This window comes from Cervus canadensis, chromosome 11 (assembly GCF_019320065.1).
Source record: "Cervus canadensis isolate Bull #8, Minnesota chromosome 11, ASM1932006v1, whole genome shotgun sequence".
In the NCBI taxonomy this organism is placed as follows: Eukaryota; Metazoa; Chordata; class Mammalia; order Artiodactyla; family Cervidae; genus Cervus; species Cervus canadensis.
In genome coordinates this window covers 75,704,075-75,729,842 of record NC_057396.1, presented here as the reverse complement: position 1 = coordinate 75,729,842, position 25,768 = coordinate 75,704,075, and the positions used below count along the sequence as shown (strand labels likewise).

The window sequence follows — 25,768 nt, the reverse complement described above, 5'->3', positions numbered from 1 at the left end:
GTTCAGATGCCTCTGAAGCAAACTGCAACTGAGTACTATGGCCTGAAGAAAGAGAGGGAAAAATACAGAAGTGTGGATATCATTTAAGAGGACATACTTTGGACACTTGAGATCACATCTTCCCTGGTCTGTCAGTTTCTTGATACTTGGGCAAGTTACACAATCTCTTTGGGTCTTAATTTCTTCCTTTTGGAAATGAGGTCAGTAATAATTACTTTCCATTAAATTTGTTGGGAGGACTAAAATAAATGATTCATGTAAAGCTTTTAGCCTAGTGTCTTCTGTTAGCTTAAGTGTGCATTTAAATTTATGCCAGCTTGATGGCTAGTTTAAAATCTACTAGTGAACTCTTTACTTCAGAAGGTGTCTGGATCCAAGGCTAATCCTGGCCCAGGAAATACTGTTCCAGATGGTTCTGAAATGAAGATGTCCACTGATCAGCTGTGGGTCCCTCCACCCATCGGTACATGTGCACTGTGAGGTCTGGGACAATCACCATGAAAGTGCTGTTTATGAATTCACGTTTATGCTTATGAACGCCACCCAGCACTTTCCCACCCTCTACATGCGCCAAGCTGTGAGGACAAATGAGATGCACGTGAAACCTGGCCCACAGTAAATGCTCAGTAAGTCTTACTTCACAGCTGAGAAAGCAGGCTGATAAGCCTTAACGAATCTGAAGCCATAATGGGCTAAGAAGTGACAGACTAGACACTTTGGTACCAAATTCTGAGCTCTTTCCACAATACAAAAATGCCTCTTATCACCTATGACAAAAGCTGATGGGTCAGGGAACAACACATGGCAGCTAATATTTGAAAAATGACCAAGATGCCCTCCATGGAGTTGCATCACCCCAAGTGAAGTGATTTGCACAAAAACACGAGCAGAGGCTGATGTGTGAATCCAAATCTCTTGGCCACAGCTGCAATTTTCTCCCAGTATCTTCTGAAACATGTCCACCCAACTCTTTTCTAAAATTTTTGTTATTATGTCCTTAAAATGAAAGGTCCTAGAGTTCAGAAGTCACCACCTGTTTAATCTGTGCACTTCATTTTCTCATACACAACTGCATGCGTACACACACACCCCACACTGACACACACTTCCATATTACAAAGTACCAGCACATCAGGGCTATAAAATAAATGTTGCTGACTGCCTCCTACCTCTACAGACTAGCCTTTTATCTTTTCTTCACCAGGTAAGAGGGAAAAGAAAATGGCAATAACAATAAATTCCAGACTGAGTAATTACAGAGGGTGGGAAATAGATCATAGTAGGAGACTGTGTGCGTGGCAGTAATGGGCTCAGGTTTTCGGTGGGGTGTGAGGGAACCTCACTCTAGCCTTTGCTCACCGACTTTGGCACCATTACTCAACTCTAAGTCCCCAGGGGCCTCCTACACCTATAAAGAAGGAATAATAACAAAACATGCTTCACAGTGTTTTGGAAAGAATTAAATCAAATAATTCCTGGAGCAGACATCACAATTCCTGGAAGGTGATAAATGCCTAATAAATCTTGATCATTGCTATCTATCCATCATTATCATCACTAATATTCATATTATTATCATTCAAAACCCACAGAAGCAATAAGAAGAGAAATAGTGAAAACATAAATGATGGGGTTTGGAAAATCCCTTTGGATCAAAACATAGTTGCATTGGTACACAGGTTTTTTAATTTGTTTCATTCATCAGCTGTGCCAGGCAATGCATTACAGTCAACAGATGCTAGGGAATAAGATCGACATGGTTCTTACCCATTCATGCATTGAATCCTCAAAATTATGGTCCTTTACATTAGGTAAACTCACTTGGCAGATAAGAAAACTCCGACGGAAGAACTTGGAACTTAAAGGTTGACACTGGAACCTTAGATAAATTCATACACTCAACAAATATTTACTGAGAGCTTTTTGTGTGGTCGGTGCTTTGCTAAGCCCTGGGGGCATACAGAAATGAATCTCACAGATAAAAGTGCTTCCTCTCACGTGGTTCACTTTCTAGTTGTGAGGACTAGACAATATCAAATATTTATAACATAGCGCATCAGATCCAGACAAGTATTATGTGCATGTGTCTTACTCTTGTCCACTCTTTTGGACCCTAGGACTGTAGCCCACCAGGCCCCTCTGCCCATGGGGTTCTCCAGGCACAAATACTGGAGTGGGACAACACCATGCGCTCCTCCAGGGGATTCTCCTGACCAAGGAGTTGAGCCAGCATCTCCTGCATCCTTACAACATCACAGGCCGACATTTTTTTTACCACTGAGCCACCAGGAAAGCCCAGACAAGTGTTGCATGACACAGTAAATCAGAAAATGGAGATGGAATGTTAGGTGCAATTTTAATAAGGTTATCTGGGGAAAATCTTCCCAAGTAGGTGATACTTGAGGGAAGACGGGAAAGGTGGAGCAACTAAGGAGTGACATAGCTGATGAAGGCCCATCTAGAACCTTCCAGAAACCTTCGATCGGCCCAAGGATTTCAGGACCGCCTCCTTGACCTCTTTGTTCCGCAGGCTGTAAATGAGAGGATTCAGCATCGGGCTCACCGCCGTGTAGAGCACGGACACCACCTGGTCGGCCTCCGAGGACTGGCCCGCATTGTCCCGCAGGTACATGAAGATGAGCGTCCCAAAGAAGAGCGCCACAGCGGCGAGGTGGGAGGCGCAGGTGGAGAAGGTCTTGGCCCGGCCCCTGGGGGAGCGCATCCGCACGACGGCCAGGACGATGAACAGATAGGAAACCGAGATGACCAGGATACAAGCGGGCATAACCAAAACGGCGAACACAATGATCACCACCTCCTGAGTGTAGCTGTCCCCACACGAGAGCTTTAGCAGAGGCGGGAGGTCGCAGAAAATAAAGTCGATCTGGTTGCTCCCGCAGAAGGAGAGCGTGAAGGCGGTGACCGTGCGAATCAAGGCGCTGGAGAAGCCCGCCGCGTACGCCGCCGCGACCAGAGCCCAGCGGGCCTTCTCGGTCACGATGGCCGCATAGAGCAGGGGGCGGCACACGGCCACGCAGCGGTCGTAGGCCATGATCGCCAGGAGGTAGCAGTCCATGGACGCGAAGAAGGTGAAGAGGAAGAACTGGGCGGCGCAGCGCGCCCTGCAGAGGACCACGCCGCGTTCCAGCAGGACCACCAGCGCCTGGGGGACGACGGTGGACGAGTAGCAGATGTCCACGAGGGCGAGGTGGCCGAGGAAGAAGTACATGGGGGTGTGCAGCCGGCGGTCCTGGCGGATCAGGAGGATCATTCCACAGTTCCCCAGCAGAGTGAGCAGGTAGAAACCCAGAAAGACCGCGAAGAGCGGAAGCCCCCAGGCGGGATGGTCAGCGAACACCGTCAAGAGGAATTCCGTCACTACCGTGGAATTCCTCCCAGGCATCCACTCAGCGGTTTGCGGGTGAAGGCGGAGACCCCAGCGCCCCATCAGGGGATCCCTGAAGAGACGTTCAAGCCATTTTAAAGAAAGAGATTTAAGCTGAGTGTCCGATAGGTAAAGCTCTGGACATCAACAAACTTGGCAGCCTACTGTGGAAGCGGACAAATACAGGGCTCACTACCGTATAGGATAAAAAGTCACGAAAGCTTCCATCACATATATTGACCACAACTTATCTGTCCTTTCATCAGCCCATGGACACCTAGGTTGCTCCCACGACCTGGCTATTGGAAACAGTGCTGCCGTGAATACTGGGGTACATATCTCTTTTTGATTATGGTTCTCTCAGGGAATATGCCCAGGAGTGGGTTTGCTGGGTCATATGGTAGATCTGTTCCTAGATTTTTAAGGAGCAAAAATCAACACAACAGTGTAAAAAATTTTTTAATTTAAATTTAAACACTATTGAATGCTTCCTTTATACTCAGAATGAAGACCAAGTAATTAACCTATGTCAGCTCTTTTTTTTAATTAATTTTGATTGCAGCATAGTCGCTTTACAAAGTTGTGTTAGCTTCTGCCTTACACAAAGTGAATCAGCTATATGTATGCATATATCCCCCCTACAAGCGGGCTTCTGTTTGTTTTTAATTGGAGGATAATTGCTTTACAATGTTGCGTTGGTTTCTGACTTGCAGCAAGGTGAATCGGCCATAAGTACGCATTTGCTCCCTCCCTCCTGAACCTCCCCTCCACCCCTCACCCGATCGGCCCCCTAGGTCGTCACAGAGCACCTGATTAAGCTGTGTTATACAGCAACCTCCCACAAACTATCTACTTTATTCCATACGATCATGTATATGTTTCAGTGCTGCTCTCTCAACTCACCCCTCCCTCTCCTTCCCCACCCCTGCAAGGCAGCTTTTGTGTTTGCAACTCTGTCCCCAATTAGCTGTTTGATCTTTCACAAGGCACTTAACCTCTCTGAACCTCAATTTCCTCTTCTCGCAAAAGGGGATCAATGTATCAGCCCTGCTTATGAGATAATATTAATGCAAAGATTAAAATAGATGCAGAAGCACTGTACGTATATATGGTGGCTATTTAAAATTTTAAATGAACATTTTAAGGAAAGGCAATTTATATTCTATGAACAAAAAAAAACACAAACAACAACAAAAAAATCCATTAGCAATCAGCAGTGAGCTGTGCTTATAGGAATATTCCTATTTTCAGTCTGACAACATGCGTCTTTAACTAATAGCTGTTATCCTAATTAGAGCTGGCTGGCTTATCAAGGGTTTCCTGTTTGGTGTTTTTTTTTTGTTTGTTTGTTTGTTTTGGTTTTTGCAAGTACTTGCATTAACCTTTGACTCCAAAGAGCAAACATAAGCTCCTTTTAGCGCCTCACAAAGCTCCATAAGCATTGTTGGTTGTTCTCACAGTCGCTGGTAAAAGCAGCAGTGATAATAAGTGAGTGAAAGTCACTCAGTCCTATCTGACTCTTTGCAACTCCATGGACTGTGCAGTCCATGGAATTCTCCAGGCCAGAATATTGGAGTGGGTAGCCTTTCCCTTCTCCAGGGGATCTTCCCAACTCAGGGATCGAACCCAGGTCTCCCGCATTGCAGGCGGATTCTTTACCTGCTGAGCCACCGGGGAAGCCCTTGATAATAAGCAGCATCCAACTCTGAAAGCAGAACTATTTCTGCAGCCTGGCGTTGCCCAAGCACTGGTAGAGGAATCTGGGTTAACGAATTTGAGGGCTCTTAATGGAGTTCTAGAATCGGGCTGTAAAGGAGGGTGTCAGTCATGTTTGCCTACCTGATGTACCAGCAGCCAGGCCAAAACTAAGCTGACCCATTAGACATAATAACAAAGAATAGAAATTAGATTTTGAAGCACAAGCAGAGGCATGAACCAAGCTTACCTGATTTCCACTTCACTGGTGTCTTCTTTCTTTGTTTAGTGTTTCCTCTGTCAATGACGGGCTGATCTAGAGGAGACCTGAGTTCTAGCTCACTCACATTAGATGTATGACCCAGGGCAAGTCACTTTTCTTCTTTGGACTTCAGGTATTTTGTCTTCGTTCTCTTTAAATGGACAAAAATGCAGCGTGAGCCCATAATCCCAGCAACTTGGTTCATGGGGGGTTGCTTCCAGAATCACTATGTCTTATTCTAACTTCATGGAATTCCTCTCACCCTCGACAAAACAATACATCCCTGACATTAGAGTTACCCGGGATGTTTTTTAGACTTAGCCCAGGATATCAGGGCCTGGGGACCAGCCTCTGTTTCTGAGCTTCTGATCCTGCACTAGACCTTTCTGGTGTTGCTTTTTGTACTTGCTGCCCTAGCATCATGCCATAATTGGTCCCCGGGGTAAGTCTCCAGGGAAAGACAATTTATCTTCCCACCAAAATGTCTAATATCTTTGACGTTTTCTCTTTAATTTCAAACTCCCAAAGCCCCATCCTACATCTTGCCACCAGGGTCTGATGCAGCTGATTCCTTGTCTCATTTCTACCTTGTACCAAAAGAAAATATTTCTCTGAAGGTTTTCTGTATGTCAGTTGAGAATTTCATCAGACATTCTGCATGGTGACACCCTAGCCAACTATATGCTGTGCTTAGTCGCTCAGTCATGTCCGACTCTTTGCCACCCCATGGATGGTAGCCCTCCAGGCTCCTCTGTCCTTGGGATTCTCCAGGCCAGAATACTGGAGTGGGTAGCCTTTCCCTTCTCCAGGGGGTCTTCCCAACCCAGGGCTCGAACCCAGGTCTCCTGCATTGCAGGCAGATTCTTAACCATCTGAGGACCTGATCCCCAAAGGAGGCTGTTTTGGAAACATACGCTTTTCCCCGCCATGGCCAAGAAATGCTGTAATTGGTGACTCTGATAGTTCACCATTTGACAGGAAGAGAATCTTCAGAGTGGAAGGGTCAAGATGATAATTGCAAAGGCAGATGTGAGCGGGTCCTGAGCAGACTTCCCCCAGGCAAACTGAGCACACTCTTAACGGTGACCTGCCTCTGCTCCAGGGCACTGCTTCTCAAACTCAGCATGCAGAAGCTTTACACAGGGAATTGATTTAACATGTGAATACTATTGTTCCACATCCATAGATTCTGGTGCAGTGTCTATGCCAGAGGGCACAGGCATCTGCATTGCTAACAGGCACTGCAGGGGGTTCTGATCAATTAATCTTCAAAAATTAGATCTAGACATGGTGCCTTGGGAAGCATTCTCAGGCACTCTAGTCCTGCTAGATCCGCTGTGCTGTGTGTGTGTACTTGGGCGTGATCAGTCATGTCCGACTCTTTTCAACCCTATAGACTGTAACCCACCAGGCTCTTCTGTCCATTTTCCAGGCAAGAATACTGGAGTGGGTTGCCATTTCCTCCTCTAAGGATCTTCCCACCCCAAGGATCAAACCCATGTCTCCTGAGTCTCCTGCCTTGACAGGCAGATTTTTTACCTCTTGAGCCACCTGGGAAGCCCATACAATGTACTGTAAAGTAAAATAACAAAGGCATATCCTTGAAGAGCATCATTTTTCTGAAGCCCCATCAGTACTTTCCTTCCTTTTAGGAGGTCTAAGACCATCAGGGTGGGTTTATGTTTTGTTGTTTGTTTTGTTTTTTGTTTTTTGTTTTTTTTGGTCACATAAATCTTAAAAACATAGCTACAGAGAAGGCTATGCAGCTACTTGGTGGCAAAACAATGATGTGAGCCAAGTCAGTGCTCTGCTGACTAAGCCCCTTTGGAAGATGGCACAAGAGAAGAGGATCTGGGGTAATGATTCTCAACTTTACTGCATAATGGAATCACCTAGGAAGTTTTTAAAACCTGAGGCCCAGAGTGTATCCCTAAACAATTAATCCAGAATATTTGAGTGTACAAGCCAGACATCCATATTTTTTAAATCCCCAGTTGATTACATTGGGCAGCAAAGTTAGAGCCACTGCCAAAGGGTTCTCCTACTTTATAAAGACTTATGTTTACCCAGATGTCTTAGTAAACACGTCAGGGAAGAAAATAGGCTTACCATTCTCATAAGTTTGGAAATCACTGCATACTACATTCTCCTAATGGAAAATCTTATGGCATATCAGCATGTTAATGGATCTATATGGTCCAGTTACTAAGAAACCTTGTCAACTTCCTTTAACCCACTATTTCCCGAAAGTATTTGACCACAGAACTTTTTCACTGAAAGCAGATTAACACCCTGCAGAACTAGAGTTCCTAGGGAAAGGATATCCTTAGGCAGGGCATCTCTTGAAAAGCTCAGCAATTGATCAGATGCCAAATAGCAGAGCAGTAATCATTCCAAGAAAGGCATCTCTTGATGACTCATCTCAGACTATGGCTTCTTTAAGTCTCAGTCAGACTGGCTGCCCCTGAAGCAATCACTCCAACTGGGAAAGGAATTTGGAGGGCAACAGGAGAGTCACGTCCTTCTAGATGGATGTCTCAAGAGCTATGGAAGAGGAAACCTTTCTTAAAGAAAGACTATTCCTTCAGTTATTAGGTGTGTCCAACTGCTGAGCCTCTGCGGGTTTTCGTGAAAGCAGGACACATCATCAGCTTGTTACCATGTCCACACTCACTCTGCTCACTGCACAAGGGGCCAGTGAATTCGAGGGATAAGGTGTTGAGGCAAGGAATCCCATCTTATTTAGAAAACTGCTGATTGTGAAGATGGCAGACTAATGTCTCAAAATAACCATCTTTTCGGGGTCCAGATGCCAGGTTCTTTTATGGATCAGAGGTGGGGGGAGATGAAGAAACAAAGTGAAAAGGGTCATTTAATCTTGCATGTATCTCCTAAAATGGCAAGCCTCGGGAAAGAGAATGTGTTAATGTCTTCCTTCCTGCCATCTACAGGTGGATAGGGTTCTGAACAAAAGCACTTTAGCTTAATGGTCAGGCAGAGGGACAGGATTCTCTGAGCCAGGCCATTATATGTGATTATAATAACGGAAGTGGCCAAAGAAACAGATCTAGCCCGAAAGAGTCAATTTTGACTCCTCCCTGTTTCAACCTCTTCCACTGGGATCCGTCTCTACAATCTTCCCCCATCCATACTTGGGTGGATCTCAGGCTAGATCAAGGCTGAGGATAGCCTACATGCATGTGAGCTCAGTTGTGTCTGCCTCTTTGTGACCCCATTGTCTGTAGCCCACCAGACTCCTCCGTCCATGAGATTTTCCAGGCACGAATACTGGAGTGGGTTGCCATTCCTCCTCCAGGGGATCTTCCTGACCCAGGGATGGGACCCCTGTCTCACCTCTTCTGCATTGGTAGGCAGAATCTTTTACCACTAAGCCAACCAGGAAGACAGAGGATAGCCTAGCCCCCATAAGTTTGCTTTGGAAAAACTCATCTTGCTGTAACAGCTTATCTTGGTATCTCTGCCCTCACTTTACATATTCTGGAACTGCAGAATTTTTATACTCTTTTATAAGATGGCTATGTAAAGTATAGAAAGTTTGTCTCAGGCTATTACATCTTCCTTAGTCTTGGCACCCATTTCCATATCTCTCAGTTACCCGGTTCTCAGGGACTCACTTCCCATCCTAATTCATGCTCAGAGACATCTCTGAGATTGTCCTCTTCTGAAGAAAGTGGCTGACAATGCATAATGTGGGTTCTCTGAAGGGTAAAAATCATTTACACTTGAACAGAATTAAAGCCTGACTATATAGAATGTCAGATCATAAAGGGACTCAAAATGCTCTCATTCCAACCTCTCCCCAATTTTGCAGAAGAAGAAATTGAGGTCCAGAATGGGAATTCTCTTATGGAAGAACACACAGTTGATTAGCAGCAGTCACCAGTCAGCATTCTTTCTATTATATCCTACAATCTCCAGAAAAGTTTGCCAACTTAAAAAAATATTCACAACCTAAAAGATGAGTTATGTTTTATTCAGTGGGAATTTTAGTACTTCAAGCCCAGGAGACAGCAACTCATATAAGCCTGAAAGAACTGCTCCTAGGAGGCAAGGTGGGGAACCAGGTTATATAGAAGTTTTGCAACAAAGGGTAGGTACTAAAAACATCAAAAGATTATCATAAATTAAAGAAAACCAGATAGGCCAAGTTAAGGAATTTAGCACTTCTTTATATATGAAAAGATGCAAGAGTCTGGGCTCACAGAAGTCATTCCTTTGATGTGCACCTCAGCTATCTGGGGCCAGTATCCTGTATTTTCACATACTGAGCTTCCACGGGGCTCACCATAGGGAGTGACAGCAGTCTGATGGCTGCTAGTGGAAGGTATTCTTTTCCTTCCTTAGTTTCCTCAGGGCTCACAGGCTCACACTGGAGGGCTGCAATCACTAGGAGACTGTGACATCATTTGTTTACTGATATGGCAAGAAATAGTCCATTTCTCAAAGCTAAGCAGGCTAATTTCAAGCAAAGGAATCAGAAACTAAGAAAGGGGATTTAAGAGGGAATCCAACCACATCTTGGCACCTTGAAAACCATGCAATATTGCTCAGGTCTGCTGCAGCCAATGTAGGTAGTACCTGCTATCTTGTACTGTCCCTGGAAAGGTGGTGGCTTTTCTTCTCCCATCTCTTCTACTAAGCAGTGTGGTCCCCAGGACTCCTCTTTCAGGTCTGGGGCAAAGGATGGTGGGATGCTCTCCTAAGTCACTAGAGATACCATAATACCAACAAGTCCCTTCTTTGACGGTTCCTGAAGGAGCTGGCTTATCATATGAAGTCTCCTTGGAGGAAATCATTTGTCGGGAGGCACCTGAGAAGGGTGATGGGAGAAGTCCTGTTACCAAGTCCAGACTCTCTCAGTTCACCTCATGACATGCCAGTAAGTCTATAGATGAGGTGTTGAGGCAAGAAATATGACTTTATTCAGAAAGCCGCCAGACTAAGAAGATGGCAGACTAATATCTCAAAACAGCCAACTTATCAAGGTCTGGAAGCCAAGAACAGGAAGAAAAAAAGGAGTTTGAATTCCAAGAATGGGGATCACAGGAAAAATGTATAAGACTAATAAGTAGGTGGTGCCTGTTCCTTCCTAGTGCTTTGGAATTGACTCAGGTACCTATAGTCAGACAAGTGAAGAGCAAGACCCAACAGATTCTGCAAGGCTTTGGATACAAGTGGAGCTACTGCAGAGCCCAGTGACCAGTGCAGACAAGGGTTCCCTCCTGCCCACCCAGGCATGGAACACGGCAATGCTCTGCCTCCCCGAGGTCAAAAGCTTTAAGAACAGAGAGTCAACATCTATGATACGGATTCTGCAGATACCATTATGGGCAGTAGAAAAGGAAGAAATCACCAAGTGGATTCCCGGGCAAATGATATGAGGAATGGGAGCTGTAAGAGGGGAAGAAGAAGAAAGAACAGGGCATATTTCCAGTGGTGACAGTAATTGACAAACATGTCATTGGGAGCACACAGAGATGGATGTGAGCATCTGGGAGACTACGACAGAAGTCTGAAGAGTACTAAGAGCAGGGTCCACTCTATTAACTGAACTATCAAGTCACTGCCTTAATTTAATTATTAAGAATAAACATAATCTGGGACTTCCTTGGTGGTCCAGTGGTTAAGATTCCATGCTTCTACTGCAGTGTGTAGGTTTGATCCCTGATTGGGGAACTAAGATCCAGCATACTGCACAATGCAGCCAGAAAAAGAAAAAGAAAAAAAAAAAACAAAAAATAAAACAAAGAACATAATCTGCATTTCTCAAATAATTAGTTGAATTTTGCATCTTTTCACATGCTCATTTGTATATCTTCTTTGAAAAAGTGCCTATTGAGGTCTTCTGCCCTTTTTCATTGGGTTGTTTGGTTTTTTGACATGAAGTTATTTGAGCTGTTTGTATATTTTGGATATTAATCCCTTATCCATCATATTATTTGCAATTATTTTCCCCCATTCACTAGGTTATCTTTTCATTTCTGTCAATGGTATACTTTGCTGTGCCAACATTGTTAAGTTTAGTTGGGTCCCCTTTGTTTATTTTTGCTTTTATTTCTTTTGCTTTAGGAGACTGAGCCAAGAAAATACTGTTATGCTTTATGTCAGTGTTCTGCCTATGTTCTCTTCTTGGAATTTCATGGTTCCCATTCTTATATTTCATCTTTAAACAATTTTGAGCTTATTTCAACAATGAGCTATCACCTCATATCTGTCAGAATGGCTATCATAAAAAAAAAGTCTTACAAATAACAAACATTGCGTAGGATGTACACTATCAGTTGGAATGTAAAGTGGTGAGCCATTATGGAGAACACTATTATGAGTTTCCTTAAAAAGCTAAAAATAGAACTACTGTATGATCCAGGAGTTCCATTCCTGGGTATATATCCAGAAACACTGAAAATTCTGATTCAGAAAGACACATGCACCCCGGTCTTCATAGCAGCACCATTTATAATAGCCAAGACAGGGAAGCAACTCAAGTGCCCATCAACAGATGACTGAATTAAGAACATGTTCTATGGAAACTTCCTGGACAGTGGTTAGGACTCTGTGCTTCCACTGCAGGGCGCTTGGGTTCAATCCCTGCTTGGGGAACTAATATCCCATGAGCTGCACAGCACATCCAAAAAAATGTGCTCTATGTATATAAATGAATATTACTCAGCCATGAAAAAGGAAATACTGCATTTGCGGTAACATGGATAGACCTATTATGCTTAACAAGTCAGAGAAAGACAAATACTATGTGATATCACTTATATGTGGAATCTACAAAGTAATACAAATTAATGTACATGTAAAACAGAACAATCTATGGCTACCAAAGGGGAGTGGGAAATGGGGAGGGACAAATTAGGAGTATGGGATTATCAGATTCAATAATACACCTATTTACTAGGTGTAAAATAGATAAGCAGAGGCTATATACTGTATAGTACAGGGAATTATAGCCATTTCTTGTAATAAACTGTATTGGAGTAAAATCTACAAAAATACTGAATCACTATGCTGTACAACTGATGCTAACAATATTTTTAACCAACTTGGACTGTGAAGAAAGCTGAGCTCTGAAAAATTGATGCTTTTGAACTGTGGTGTTGAAGAAGACTCTTGAGAGTCCCTTGGACTGCAAGGAGATCCAACCAGTCCATCCTAAAGGAGACCAGTCCTGGGTGTTCATTGGAAGGACTGATGCTGAAGCTGAAACTCCAGTACTTTGGCCACCTCATGTGAAGAGTTGACTCATTGGAAAAGACCTGATGCTGGGAGGGATTGGGGGCAGGAGGAGAAGGGGACGACAGAGGATGAGATGGCTGGATGGCATCACCAACACAATGGGCATGAATCTGAGTAAACTCCGGAAGTTGGTGATGGACAGGGGGGGCTGGAATGCTGTGATTCATGGGGTCACAAAGAGTCGGACACAACTGAGCGACTGAACTGAACTGAACTGATAGTTCAATTTTAAGACATTTTTATATAAACATAAGCTACATGTTGAATCCTAACTGATGACATCATTCTTGCCTATATAGGATAGAAGATTATCAATACTGATGTCTCTCACTCACTTTGAAATGCGTCAAAAGAATAAGGTGGATTAATGGATGGACTGATGGATGGATAAACGAACAGATTACACGGGCTTTAATTTCAGATTTTTTTTTGTCACTGTCCTGGGAGTTAGAGCTGTCACTCCAATCTCTTCCTATGTGCCTCTTCCTTTCCTTCTTTTCTTTTCCTGGAACTAAAAGTTCTGGTTCTTTTTTATGCCTTATACCATGACATACTCATTTAAATATCGAGCATGCTATAAATAAATGAGTTCCCAGAATGCTGGCACTGCGCAGAAAACGATTCTCAGGAATTTCCAAGTTGGATGGTTAGGACACCCTGACTCTGTTGAGAATTTTCCTCAGGGCCTCCAGCACGTCCTCGTTCCTCAGGCTGTAGATAAGAGGGTTCAACATGGGGATCACCGTTGTGTAACACGCAGCCACCACCCGGCCCTCCTCCAAGGACCGGCCGGAGTGATCTCTCAGACACGTGAAGGTAAGGGTCCCAAAGAAGAGCGACACCAACGTGAGGTGGGAGGCTCAGGAGGAGAAGGTCTTGGCGCAGCCTCCCACGGAGGGAATCCTCAAAACGGCCATGACGGTAAGCAGGCGGGACACCAGAGTCGCCGCCAGGCAGGCAGGGAGGACGAAAACGGCAAACACAATGACTACCGCTGCCTGGGCAGAGCTGTCCCCACACGTCCTCTCTAAGAGAGGTGGGAGCTCCCAGAAAACCAAGGCGATCTCACTGGGTCCACAAAGGGAGAGCGTGAAGGCCGAGCCGGTCCTCAGCAAGGCGCTGCGGGCGGCCGCCACGCGGGCCTCCCTCACGGCCGCGCCCGGGCCTTCCGCGTCATGGCGGAGACGCCGAGCGGGCGGCGCACGGCCAGGCCGTGAGGTGAGGCCCGGCAAGGGGAGGTCCACGGAGCCCGGGAAGGTGAAGCGGAAGAGCCGGGCGGCGGCGCGCGGGAGGGCGCGGCCCCGCGCTCCAGCAGGGCGGCCGTCGTCTGCCGCACGGTGACCGACGAGCAGCAGCCGGCCGGGAGCGAGCGGTGACTCAGCGGGGAGTACATGGGGCTCTGGAGCCGAGGAGCCACGCGGGCCAGGGTGATGAGGCCCACGGTCCCCGTCAGGGCGACCAGATGGCCGAAGAGGAGCAGGCGGAAGAGAGGCAGGGCCCCTTCAGGACGGGCAGTGAGGGCGGCGAGGAGGACCTCCGTCACAAAGGTGAGCTTTTTCCCTGCCGTGAAGCCAGGGGTACCCGAGAAGGCGAGGGTGAGAAGCAAGTCATGCAGCCTCGCATGGGATTTCAGCCCCTTCCTGGTTTACCGTGCAGAGCATGTGCTGCGGGCAAAATCCAGGTGCTACGTGGGGGCTTCGGAGAGGACTGGTCTGAACTCCTACATCCGAGGGGGTTCTGTGACATGGCGTCATCTTGGTATGTCAAGAAAACCAGTACCGGTGAACCTTTTCAGAAAAGCAGCGCTTGTTCCGCCACCTTTATTCCCTGCTAGCTGTGTGAACCCCTGCATGCCAGACAACCGCTCAACCAGAAGTTCCCTCTCTCTCCAACAGGGGTTGATGCTGGGGCCCTGCCTCCCACCGAAATATCTATCTCAGGACTCCTTCCCTTTTTTTTCCTCTATGACCATAGCTCCTCTCTGATTTCAAACCCTCTTCATTTCTTGCCAGGATCAAAACAAGAGCCTTGTAACTAACAGCTGCCCCTGCCCTCAGGCCTGCTTCTTGCCAATTCTTCCTCAGTGTAGCCAGAGTGACACTTCTAAGACTTTAATATGATCCCACTTCATTCCCCTGTTAAAAAATCCAGACGTGGAACTTCGCTGGTGGTTCAGTGGTTAAGAATCCACTGGCCAATGCAGGAGACATGAGTTCAGTCCCTGGTCTGGGAAGATTCCGCCTGCCACGGAGCAACGGAGCCCATGAACCACAATTACTGAGCCCGCACTCTGGCACAAGAGGAACCACCGCGGTGAGAGACCCGACGCCTGGAGAGCACTGCCCGGCTCGCCACAGTGAGAGGAAGCCCGTGCGTGGCAACAAAGACTCAGTGCAGCCAATAATTGATTTAAGAACTCCAGGCCTGGCGCCCCGTCAGGGACAGGATGTTGTTAGACTCCTGCGTGTGTCGGGGAAAGCCCTCCATGAGGTCCCCTACTTACTCCCGAGTGCCTCTTTCTCACGTCTCACTCCTCGCACCCGCAGCCACGGCCCACCCTCACCCTTTTCTCCAGCCACCTGCTTTACCTGTGGCTTCTCTAATCCCCCACCTTCACTCACACCTCTGCGCTTTCCACAGGCCATCACTTCTGCTGCAACATCTTAACTTCCCCATCCTCAGGGTCCTGCCCAACTCTCACACCACCTTCAGACCCCAGCTCAGAGCCTACTTCCCGCAGGAAGTCTCCTTGAGACTGTCTTCCCTGGTCAGCGTATGTGCCCCGGAGCTCAGCACACAGTAAACCTCCACATGCAAAGTTATCAGTGAGATATAAAGCACACTGCAGGGAGAAAGACGTTGTGCAGATCTTCAAGTGATTATTTTTATGAAAATATTTAAAAATAAAAGCTAAAGTCTTAAGAACCCACTAAAATTGACAAATATTTGCAGAGATCATAAGCCATCCTTGGACTTAGCCTCCCAAGCTCAACATAACAGTGTGCTTACCTGCCAGAAAGCTGTTGTCTTAATTAGATCCTCTTAGCTTACCAAAGATAGATTTTTTTTGCTATTTTTTAATTTTTAATTGGAATATAATTGCTTTACAATGTTGTGTTACTTTCTGCTGTACAATAACATAAATAAGCTACATGTATCCATAAATCCCCTCCCTTTTGAGCCTACCTCCCCCTCCCTCTCCTCTGGGTCATATCAGAGGAGGTGGCAGGAATTGGGAGAGGAGCATCGGCATGTGTACACTACGATGTGTAAAATAGCTATCGAGCAGGAAGCTGCTGTAGGGCACAAAGATAGGTTTTAAAGGGACAGATATTTTCTTTAATAACAGAGTTCACATATATAGACACTATTCTAAGTGATTTATATATTGAGTCACTTATTCCCCACATTCAGTTTATGAGGCAGGAACTTTTATTATCCCCACTTCACAGATGAGGCAGCTGAGACAGAGTTTAAGTAACTCCATCTTGCCTCCAAGATTGCACAGCTAAAATGGAACTGCCATTAGAAACAAAACTGCACACAGAAGCACTATTTTTCTTAAAGCAGGATTTTACACGCATCACAAGTCGATTCCAGCAGCCCAAGAGGACCCAGGAAATGTCTGCCTTTACGCAGACAAGTATGAAAACCAGCTCTACAGTCTCTCTGTATCTGAAGGCTGATGGAGACTCTTGTGCTAATGGACAGAAATTCCTTTGGCAGAATTGCAGTGCAGGGGAGTAGAGAAGGTATTTGATCATCTTTAAAGCATTAGACTTTGGCAGCAAGGCCAGCGTTGCACTGACGTATTGGAGAGAATGATGAATCCAAGAAATCGGATCTGGTGCTCTGATCTGAGCATGAACCAAGGGGACCAGAACAGTTTCCTCACCTGAATTCCACTTCACCTTTTCCTTGCAGTCCTCATCTCTCTTTTTCACTATTTTTCCTTTGTCTCTAAAAAGTCATTTATCTTCCACTGTGTGAGAATCTTTAGGGTCTGGGGAGAGACCGCTGTGCTGGGGTGCAGAGGGTCTGGGTGGATCTTATCCTCCCAAATCTGCTTAGTGATGACCCTGAGCAAATTAGCAAATTACTTTCTCTCTCCAGGCCTCAGTGTCCTTCCCTCTCCTCCTACACTCTACACACACACACACACACACACACACACACACACACACACACACACACACACACACACACACACACACACACAGTGAATCAACTTGGGGACAGTAATGTCATAGCTGCCTGAAAGGTGGTCCCTGCATGTATCACCCTCCAGTTCCTTGCCAGTTCTGGTCATCAAGCACTTTCTTCTCTCTCTTCCCTGAATCTTTCTGTTTCCATGATTGGCTAACCCTGGTTCATTATATATGCCTCATTCCAGTTTTTGTTCAGTTCCAGGCTTGGAGAGGAAAGATTAGAGAAAAGCCTCTTTGTTGGGTTCCCACCTCCAGTGCAAATCAATCTCTCTTGGTTAAGACACCGATAGCCTCTGGAAGTCTGAGTCCCCAGTCAACAGCTGCTGTGGTCTCTAAGGAAAGGCAGTTATTTCTCACGTAGATTCATGGCAAGGCTCCTGGTCCCAGTCCCAGCTCGCAAAGCCCTTCAACACACCCACTCAGTTGAGTCTGAACAGCCCGAATCTCAGTTCTACATGGTCCCTGGAGAAGTGAGATGTCTCTGGCTTTAGCTTCTCTAGTCAAAACAATGTCAGAAACTGTGCCCTCATCGGTGTGGCCACATCCTAGAAGGAATAAGGTGTTTTGTAAACACAAGGCTTTGATCACATTATTCAGAAGGACACCATGGGGACTCAACACAGCGACCTCACCAAGATATATCATGTCTTCTAAGTTGGCCCTGTCTGGAAGCCAGGGGTTTCACTGTCTTCCCCTGACCCTTGCTCCCTTTTTTCCCTTTAAAAACAAATGAAATCACAGGGAAAACAAAAGCCTAGCGTGTTGCCCAGAGGAGAAACTGGCACATCCTTCTTGTTGGCATGGCCTTTGCCAACTCCGCATCTTTAACACTGCAGTGTTTCTTTAGCTCCAAATTCAGAGGCGTTTTGATTTAGTCACTGCATTTCAAGATGTTTCAGTTCAGAAAAGGAAGTAAGGAAGACGGGAAGAACAGAATAATTACAGAATAATTGTTCTCTTGGACAATTATGAGAACCAAGAGAAAATGATACCACCTCTATCATGGATTCATCACTGTGCTAAGCACCCTAAATGAACAGCAGGCGATACATAATGAAACAAATCCCTCTCAATGAGAAAACACAACGGCTGTCTACAAGGACTAGGCAACCTGGTAGGTTACATAACTATTCAGCCTACGGGTAACAAGTACTAAGCTCCTAAGAGAGGCATAAATAAGGTGCCAAGGGGAGTCAGTGTAAGGTAAGGTTGCTCACAGTTGGGGTAGGTCACAGATGGCTTCCCAGTGGAGGTGGACTTCGGCAGGCAGTTTGGATGCAAGTGTTGGTACGAGAATGATGGGCAAGACTCTTCAGGAAGGGGGACAACATGAGCAACTTCACAGGGTCCAGAAAGCCCAGGGACTTCTCCCGGGACAGGGAGCGGCCCCGTGGCAGTAGTACAGGATGGTATTAGGCGAGTCCAGGACTAGTGTGAGGAGTGAGGCACTCACCTCGGATGCCAAAGTTAAGGGGGCACCCAAACCTTTAGCAAACAAGATCGACAATCATAAAATATAGCTAAAAAGTAAATTCCAATGCAAAAATCTATAATGAATATCAAAATTTTAAATAAACATCACCGGTATTACTCACTTTCTTCTTTCTCAGTCTCGAATAGAGTTCAAATTAGCACTGGTGCTAGGATGTGTGCTTGAAAAGGGGGTGAGACCAACGGCTTCCTGGGCACAGGCTTAACAAGGGCCGTCTACTCCCCTAAGGATAGTCCATCATCTTTCTTCCCTGCCCTCCACTTAGGAAAAGAAAGCGTAGGGAAGTCAATTAGATCTAATGCTCGCAGAGCAGCTCTAACGATTTCAAAGCGCTCCCTTCATCGTCCCAAGATCCCTGTGGGACTGAAAGAGGGAGCAAACTGCCCGCTGTCCCTGATGAGGAAACGTGGCAAAGAGAAGCCCACCGTCTTAGAGCTGCCCAGGGAGTGGGCCAGAAATCGAGTCTGCCCTGGGCTCACTAGCTGCTAACGGATTCTGCCTAAGCCATAGTCCCTTCTGCACAAGACAACATATTTTTAGGACCACACACAAGACACGTCCATGCCAGAGCTCGCTGGGTGAAGAGGTGAGTCCTCTGGGTCATGCTGTATTAACAAATTGCCTTAAAATCACAGTGATTTAACAGAATAAATTTATATTTACCCATGGAAAATCCAGTGTGGGTTGAGTCGTTCTCATCTGCCCTGCAGCTAAGCCATTTAGAACAGGCGGACATCAAAATTGCTAGTACAGAGGAAGTCAGGGAAAGATCACCAAGGATGTCACTAAGGACCAGGTCTGGTCTGCCTCCCTCCCACCCACATCCCAGTGGCCAGAATCCGGTCACATGGCTTCAGTGTTCCTGCTTACATAATCTAGAAAATGTAGAGAAGCACACAGGTCTTTGTGCCAACAACTGCTTGGGCTAAAATCTCTGCCACGCCCCTGACCCTTTGTGCATCCTTTGTGCAGCGTAAGGTCCAGAGCTCCCCCCAGAATTTCCAAGGACGAGCAAGGGCTCACGGTTGCATTCGTGAGGCTCTGCTTTCCTGCTTCCGCTCAAGTGTTATTTACACTCTCGCCCACTTCCCGTTGCTTCGCCCCCACATCACACCAGGGTACAGCATGGCCTGTTTTCTTCATCCTGCACTCTCTTAAACAAAATCAACATGGTGTGCTTGTTTGGGTAAGGGATTTTTAATAAAATTTATTGCAAGAAACTTAGGTTCATAGTACTACACAGAAAAGGGAGAAAATTAGAATTAAATAATTGTTGTCATTGTGCTACAAATCCCCCAGTCATGCCCATCGCAAGAAATTAGTCACCAGCTCCTCCCCACCCCCACCTGAAACCTGCCTGCTACTGTATGACCCATATCTTTCTCTACTGAGATCATCTTTTATTTATATCTGTCTTCTTCCAGTTCCCGCATCCTCCAAATCCCCATCCAATCCAATCCACCAAGAGAACACTCAAAATTCTTGGTATATTGTTATGCATGATAATCTAAATCTTTAATACCCAAATACTTTCCACTTAGACCATACATTACAGGTTCTTAAATTCCATAATCCAGATGCCCTTTAAGATGTTTTCCTCAACAAAGGGAAATATCTCTCCTAAATAGAAAAAAATTAGGTCAAATTCCAGCTAGCATTTAATTTTTTTTTTTTTTTTTTTTACTTTTAACATACCAAAAAACGATTTAGTGCTCAAAGATGCCCTGGAAACTGGGTTAAATGACGTAAACTGTCATTACTAAATAATTTCTCGGACACTTTAGTGTGATAATATGCTTTATAAATCTCCAAAATGAAGCATGTTTTGTGCAGCAATTCTCAAAAGTATATGACAATAGAATGTTTACTAAGCTACGCACAAATTCAGTGACACACAGGAATGAGAACTTATTCTCACACTCGTGGGCTTCCCAGGTGGTGCAGTGGTAAAGAATCCATCCGCCAATTCAGCAGACCTGGGTTCCCTCCCTGGGGCGGCAAGATCCCCTGGAGGAGGAAATGACAAGTCACTCCAGTATTCTCGTCTGGAGAATCCCATGTACAGAGGAGCCTGGTAGGCTACAGTCCATGCGGTGGCAAAGAGTCAGACATGACTGAGCCACTAACACTTTTTTTTTTTTTTTTTTTTATTAGTGGGAGGCTAATTACTTCACAACATTTCAGTGGGTTTTGTCATACATTGATACGAATCAGTCATAGAGTTACACGTATTCCCCATCCCGATCCCCCCTCCCACCTCCCTCTCCACCCGATTCCTCTGGGTCTTCCCAGTGCACCAGGCCCGAGCACTTGTCTCATGCATCCAGCCTGGGCTGGTGATCTGTTTCACCATAGATAATATACATGCTGTTCTTTTGAAACATCCCACCCTCACCTTCTCCCGCAGAGTTCAAAAGTCTGTTCTGTATTTCTGTGTCTCTTTTTCTGTTTTGCATATAGGGTTATTGTTACCATCTTTCTAAATTCCATATATATGTGTTAGTATGCTGTAATGTTCTTTATCTTTCTGGCTTACTTCACTCTGTATAATGGGCTCCAGTTTCATCCATCTCATTAGGACTGATTCAAATGAATTCTTTTTAACGGCTGAGTAATATTCCATGGTGTATATGTACCACAGCTTCCTTATCCATTCATCTGCTGATGGGCATCTAGGTTGCTTCCATGTCCTGGCTATTATAAACAGTGCTGCGATGAACATTGGGGTGCACGTGTCTCTTTCAGATCTGGTTTCCTCAGTGTGTATGCCCAGAAGTGGGATTGCTGGGTCATATGGCAGTTCTATTTCCAGTTTTTTAAGAAATCTCCACACTGTTTTCCATAGTGGCTGTACTAGTTTGCATTCCCACCAACAGTGTAAGAGGGTTCCCTTTTCTCCACACCCTCTCCAGCATTTATTGCTTGTAGACTTTTGGATAGCAGCCATCCTGACTGGCGTGTAATGGTACCTCATTGTGGTTTTGATTTGCATTTCTCTAATAATGAGTGATGTTGAGCATCTTTTCATGTGTTTGTTAGCCATCTGTATGTCTTCTTTGGAGAAATGTCTGTTTAGTTCTCTGGCCCATTTTTTGATTGGGTCATTTATTTTTCTGGAATTGAGCTGCAGGAGTTGCTTGTATATTTTTGAGATTAATCCTTTGTCTGTTGCTTCATTTGCTATTATTTTCTCCCAAATCTGAGGGCTGTCTTTTCACCTTACTTATAGTTTCCTTTGTAGTGCAAAAGCTTTTAAGTTTCATTAGGTCCCATTTGTTTATTTTTGCTTTTATTTCCAATATTCTGGGAGGTGGGTCATAGAGGATCGTGCTGTGATTTATGTCGGAGAGTGTTTTGCCTATGTTCTCCTCTAGGAGTTTTATAGTTTCTGGTCTTACAATTAGATCTTTAATCCATTTTGAGTTTATTTTTGTGTATGATGTTAGAAAGTGTTCTAGTTTCATTCTTTTACAAGTGGTTGACCAGTTTTCCCAGCACCACTTGTTAAAGAGGTTGTGTTTTTTCCATTGTATATCCTTGCTTCCTTTGTCAAAGATAAGGTGTCCATAGGTTCGTGGATTTATCTCTTGGCTTTCTATTCTGTTCCATTGATCTATATTTCTGTCTTTGTGCCAGTACCATACTGTCTTGATGACTGTGGCTTTGTAGTAGAGTCTGAAGTCAGGCAGGTTGATTCCTCCAGTTCCATTCTTCTTTTCAAGATTGCTTTGGCTATTCGAGGTTTTTTTTTAAAGAATGTAGAATCCACCAGTAATAACTGATGCCACAGAACAGCCCACATCCCTGAGGGGCCACGAAGGACCAGGCATCAGGCCAAGCACTTTACATGTAACTTCTCACTTAAAAATAAAATTACAAGTTGCTCAGACAAAATGCAACATTCCTAATCACATAAGGAAATACCCTCATAGATGATAAAGCCATCTTTGGTTAGTAGTTCTCATAAATCCACGTGCAATTGTCATCTCCTCATCCCCCTATTCCGTTTTACTCTTCTCTAGCTCAATATTAATGTTACTGCTGATGTCAAGCTTCCCTGTTGCTGCCATTACTCAGTTTAATTTCAAATCTTTATTGGCATTTCTCGCCCCATTAAAATATGGGATTTCATTGTTGGTATTCTGCCTCCGTCTTGCACTGCTTTCCCTGGAGGCAGGCTTCATGGGGAACTCCTTACCGGAAGATACCCGACCTCTGCGGGGCTGATTCCACGTCTCGTGTGGGGCAACCGCTGGCAAATGATAACCGGAGCCCAGACGGCTGGTGCAACAGAGGCGGGTTTTGATGAGCACTTTGCAGATCTGTGAAGATAATTAGTACATCTTGGCTTTATGAAGAGCTTTCCTCAGGGCCTCCTTCACTTCCTTGTTCCTCAGGCTGTAGAATCAGAAAATGCAGCCTGGGGCTCGTGGTTGTGTAGAATATGGTCACAGCCCTTTCCCCTTCTAGGGACTTGCCTATATCATTGCATACGGAGATTAAAGCTCAAGTCACAGAAACCAGCCCTACTGTAGTTACACGGGAGGCGAGGGTAGAGCAGGCCTTTGCCCGGCGACCTGATATGCAGACGTGGAGATGGACTTGCTGATGAACAGGTGAGTGACCAGGATCACAGTTAGTCTGGTCAGAATCATACAGAGAGCAATTCATATATGTAACAGAAATTACGCAGAGAAAAATCATATATATAGCAGCAGCTGCTAGGGGACGCTATCTCTCAGGACTGTGCCAATAACAATGGGAAGTCACAGAAAATAAAACCAGTTTATAAGGGCCATGGAGGGAGACAAAGAAGGTGAAATGCATAGACAGAATTGTATATGTCAAACCCTCTCAAATGTGCTGTCGCCAACTTCTGCCAGACCTCTTGGGAGTCCTGATAGGGCATAAAGCAAGGGCCAACAGTGGCCACAAAATAATCACAAACACGTCTGACAATATAACTAGTATTTCCAAAGATGAGGGCCTAATTTCAGCCGAGTAATGCTTGGGGATTTTAAGCACTGGATTTTCACCACCACCATCAATTCCCATGAAAACACCGAGTGAAGAGAAACCTCAGTTAGAGCTGGGAGACCAGCAGGGGGCGCGCTCGTGCCCTGTGATGAGAGCGGAGGCCGACAGGAGGAAGGAAGCCTCCCCTCTCCTGGAATTTAATACAGTCATTCAAACTCATCGACCTCCTTTCTCTGATTCATATCAGCTAGTCATATGCTTGTCGGGAGGGCCAGGCTCAACACTGGATGAAACCTGCTAATAGGAAAAGCCCTGAAAAGTTTCTAGAATTGCAGCCGGGAGACCAGTCTACTAGCTTTTTATACCCAGAGATGGAACCCGGGTCTCCCGCACTGCAGGCAGATTCTTTATCATCTGAGCCGCTAGAGAAGCTCTTTTATACGAACAGGCGTAGGCAATGGCTAGGGGACTTTATCAAGCAGTTTCTGGGATTTTCCAAATGCTGTTGATTGCAACAAAATTCAGGCTTGCACGCACGAAAGCTCTAATGAACTTATTCATGGTTATTACAAGTGACTTAAAAATTCTGATCTTCCTTCAGATGTTAATTCCACCGGAGCAGCTTTTAACTCCATGTTTATAAATGGGCTGAACCAAGATCTTTCTCTTCCAGTAAAAAGGACCAGGATGGACCAAGAAACTATGTCCACTCCAGATTTAGTTAATCCGGCAAATGAGTCCGCTTGCACTCTAGATGAGTCATCTCAAAAGAAGATTGTTAAAATTCTTAATCTTCGACTCCAGTATATGAAGGCTCCTAAATGGAACCAAAACACCTCTAGTTTCTGCTATTGCCGAATCAGGACACGGCCAGGGAGGCGGGGGAGGGGGAGTGGAATGTCACAAATTTAAGGGCTTTGACACCTTCAACCCTCTAAGCAGCCAGCCTTTCCAATGGTCTCCCAATTCTTAATGACAAAATTCCAAGAACTACAGGCACTCTTCACATTTGCCTTGGAGAACACTTCTCCAGATTGGGGATGAATCTCTTCCAGTCCTAGTTGACACCAGAATCACACTCTCGGTGCTCAAGCCTGCTATTGTAAAGCAGCCCCCGCCTCAAATAGTGGAGATCTCTAATGAGCCTCAGGAGGTTCCTGTCTCTGAATTTTTCCCTTTTTGTTTAAGCCCTTAGAGAGATACCTACCATTCTCCCCTTAGTTCCACTACCTCTATCCACTTATTAGGCCAAGACTTTTCAGAGAAGTATCATGCCAGAATTTCTTTCTCCCAAAGGGGAAAAATGATTCTAGACTTTGACAGTTATCATCAAAGTAACCAACCAGATGAAGTAAATGATGCTTTGACATTTTTATTTGTTCTGTTTCTGACAATATTAGCACTTCCTCTGCTCTAAACACTGAGCATTTATTCTTATTAAGTCAGCGACCACTTTTCTTAGGGGCAAAACCTCCAACTGCTGATGGCAAAATTCACAGGACATCTCCCATCAAAATTCAAATAGACCCCTCAGTATTTCCAGACTTAATCATTTAAAGAGGATGAGATGGTTAGATAGCATCACCAACTCAATGGACATGAATTTGAGCAAAGTCTAGGAGATAGCGGAGAACAGAGGAGCCTGGTGTGCTGCAGTCCAAGGGGTCACAAAGAGTTGGACCTGTCTTAGCAACTGAACAAGAGCAGCAACAAGTAAAGAGGCCCTTCAAGGCGTAAATCCTGTAACAGAAGATTCCAAGTGTCAGGGCCTCATCAGCCCTTGTTCTAGTTTCTGTGACATCCCCATTTTAGGTGAGAAAGCCTAAGGACAGGGTTTGGAGGTTTGTCCGGGACCTTCAAGCAATAAACAACACTACTATCCCTGGACACCCTGCTTTCCTTATCTGCATGCATTATTAGCATTCATTCCCACTGAAAATAAACTTTTTTACTATAAGTGATTTCTGCAATGCCTTCTTTAGTATTCCAGTTCATGAAGCTAGAAAATACCTTTTTCCATTCACTTAAGGAGAGAAACAGTTCACCTGGACAGTCATGCCTCAGGATTGTACTGAGAGTCCTTATTTGTTTTAATCCTGAAGGCTGATCTGGATAATATAAAGTTCCCTAGAGGTTCTACTTTGTTGCAGTATGTGGATGAATTGCTTCTCTGCTCTCCTCACCAGGCCTCTGTAGAGCCCTATACCAAAGTCACAGATGTGGAGCTCTATACCAAGGTCACAGGAAAAAAATATCTGGAACTGAACCGAGCCCCATAGCCACTATTGCTCTGAGCCTCTGGATCTAAATCTGACCATTCCCTGACCCCATATTAGGTAAATACCCACCCTATTATCCACCCTGTAGCGTCCTAGCCATCACCTATGCCACCCTTCCAGTAGGAATTTTCTCCATCTCCAGGTTGTAAAAATTAGCTACTAACCTGGGCTTCCCCATTCGCTTAGCCAGTAAAGAATCCACCTGCC

General features: G+C 45.2%; 1 protein-coding gene and 1 pseudogene across 1 annotated transcript; both read right to left on the bottom strand.

Annotated features, from left to right (window-relative positions):
* Positions 1-2,359: 2,359 nt before the first annotated feature.
* On the bottom strand, positions 2,360-5,469 carry LOC122450451 (olfactory receptor 9Q2-like). Its single transcript, XM_043482812.1, has 2 exons — positions 5,331-5,469; positions 2,360-3,458 (listed from the first exon to the last, which is right to left on the bottom strand). The coding sequence occupies exon 2, from the start codon at positions 3,446-3,448 to the stop codon at positions 2,459-2,461; it is 990 nt and encodes a 329-aa protein (XP_043338747.1). The 5' UTR covers positions 3,449-3,458; positions 5,331-5,469; the 3' UTR covers positions 2,360-2,458.
* A 7,783-nt stretch (positions 5,470-13,252) lies between these two features.
* Positions 13,253-14,351, bottom strand: LOC122449377 (annotated as a pseudogene).
* Between the last annotated feature and the right edge of the window lie 11,417 nt (positions 14,352-25,768).

What these genes read in the sequence shown, in the direction of transcription:
- LOC122450451 (XM_043482812.1), bottom strand. Translation starts at nt 3,448, where the DNA reads ATGGGGCGCTGGGGTCTCCGCCTTCACCCGCAAACCGCTGAGTGGATG.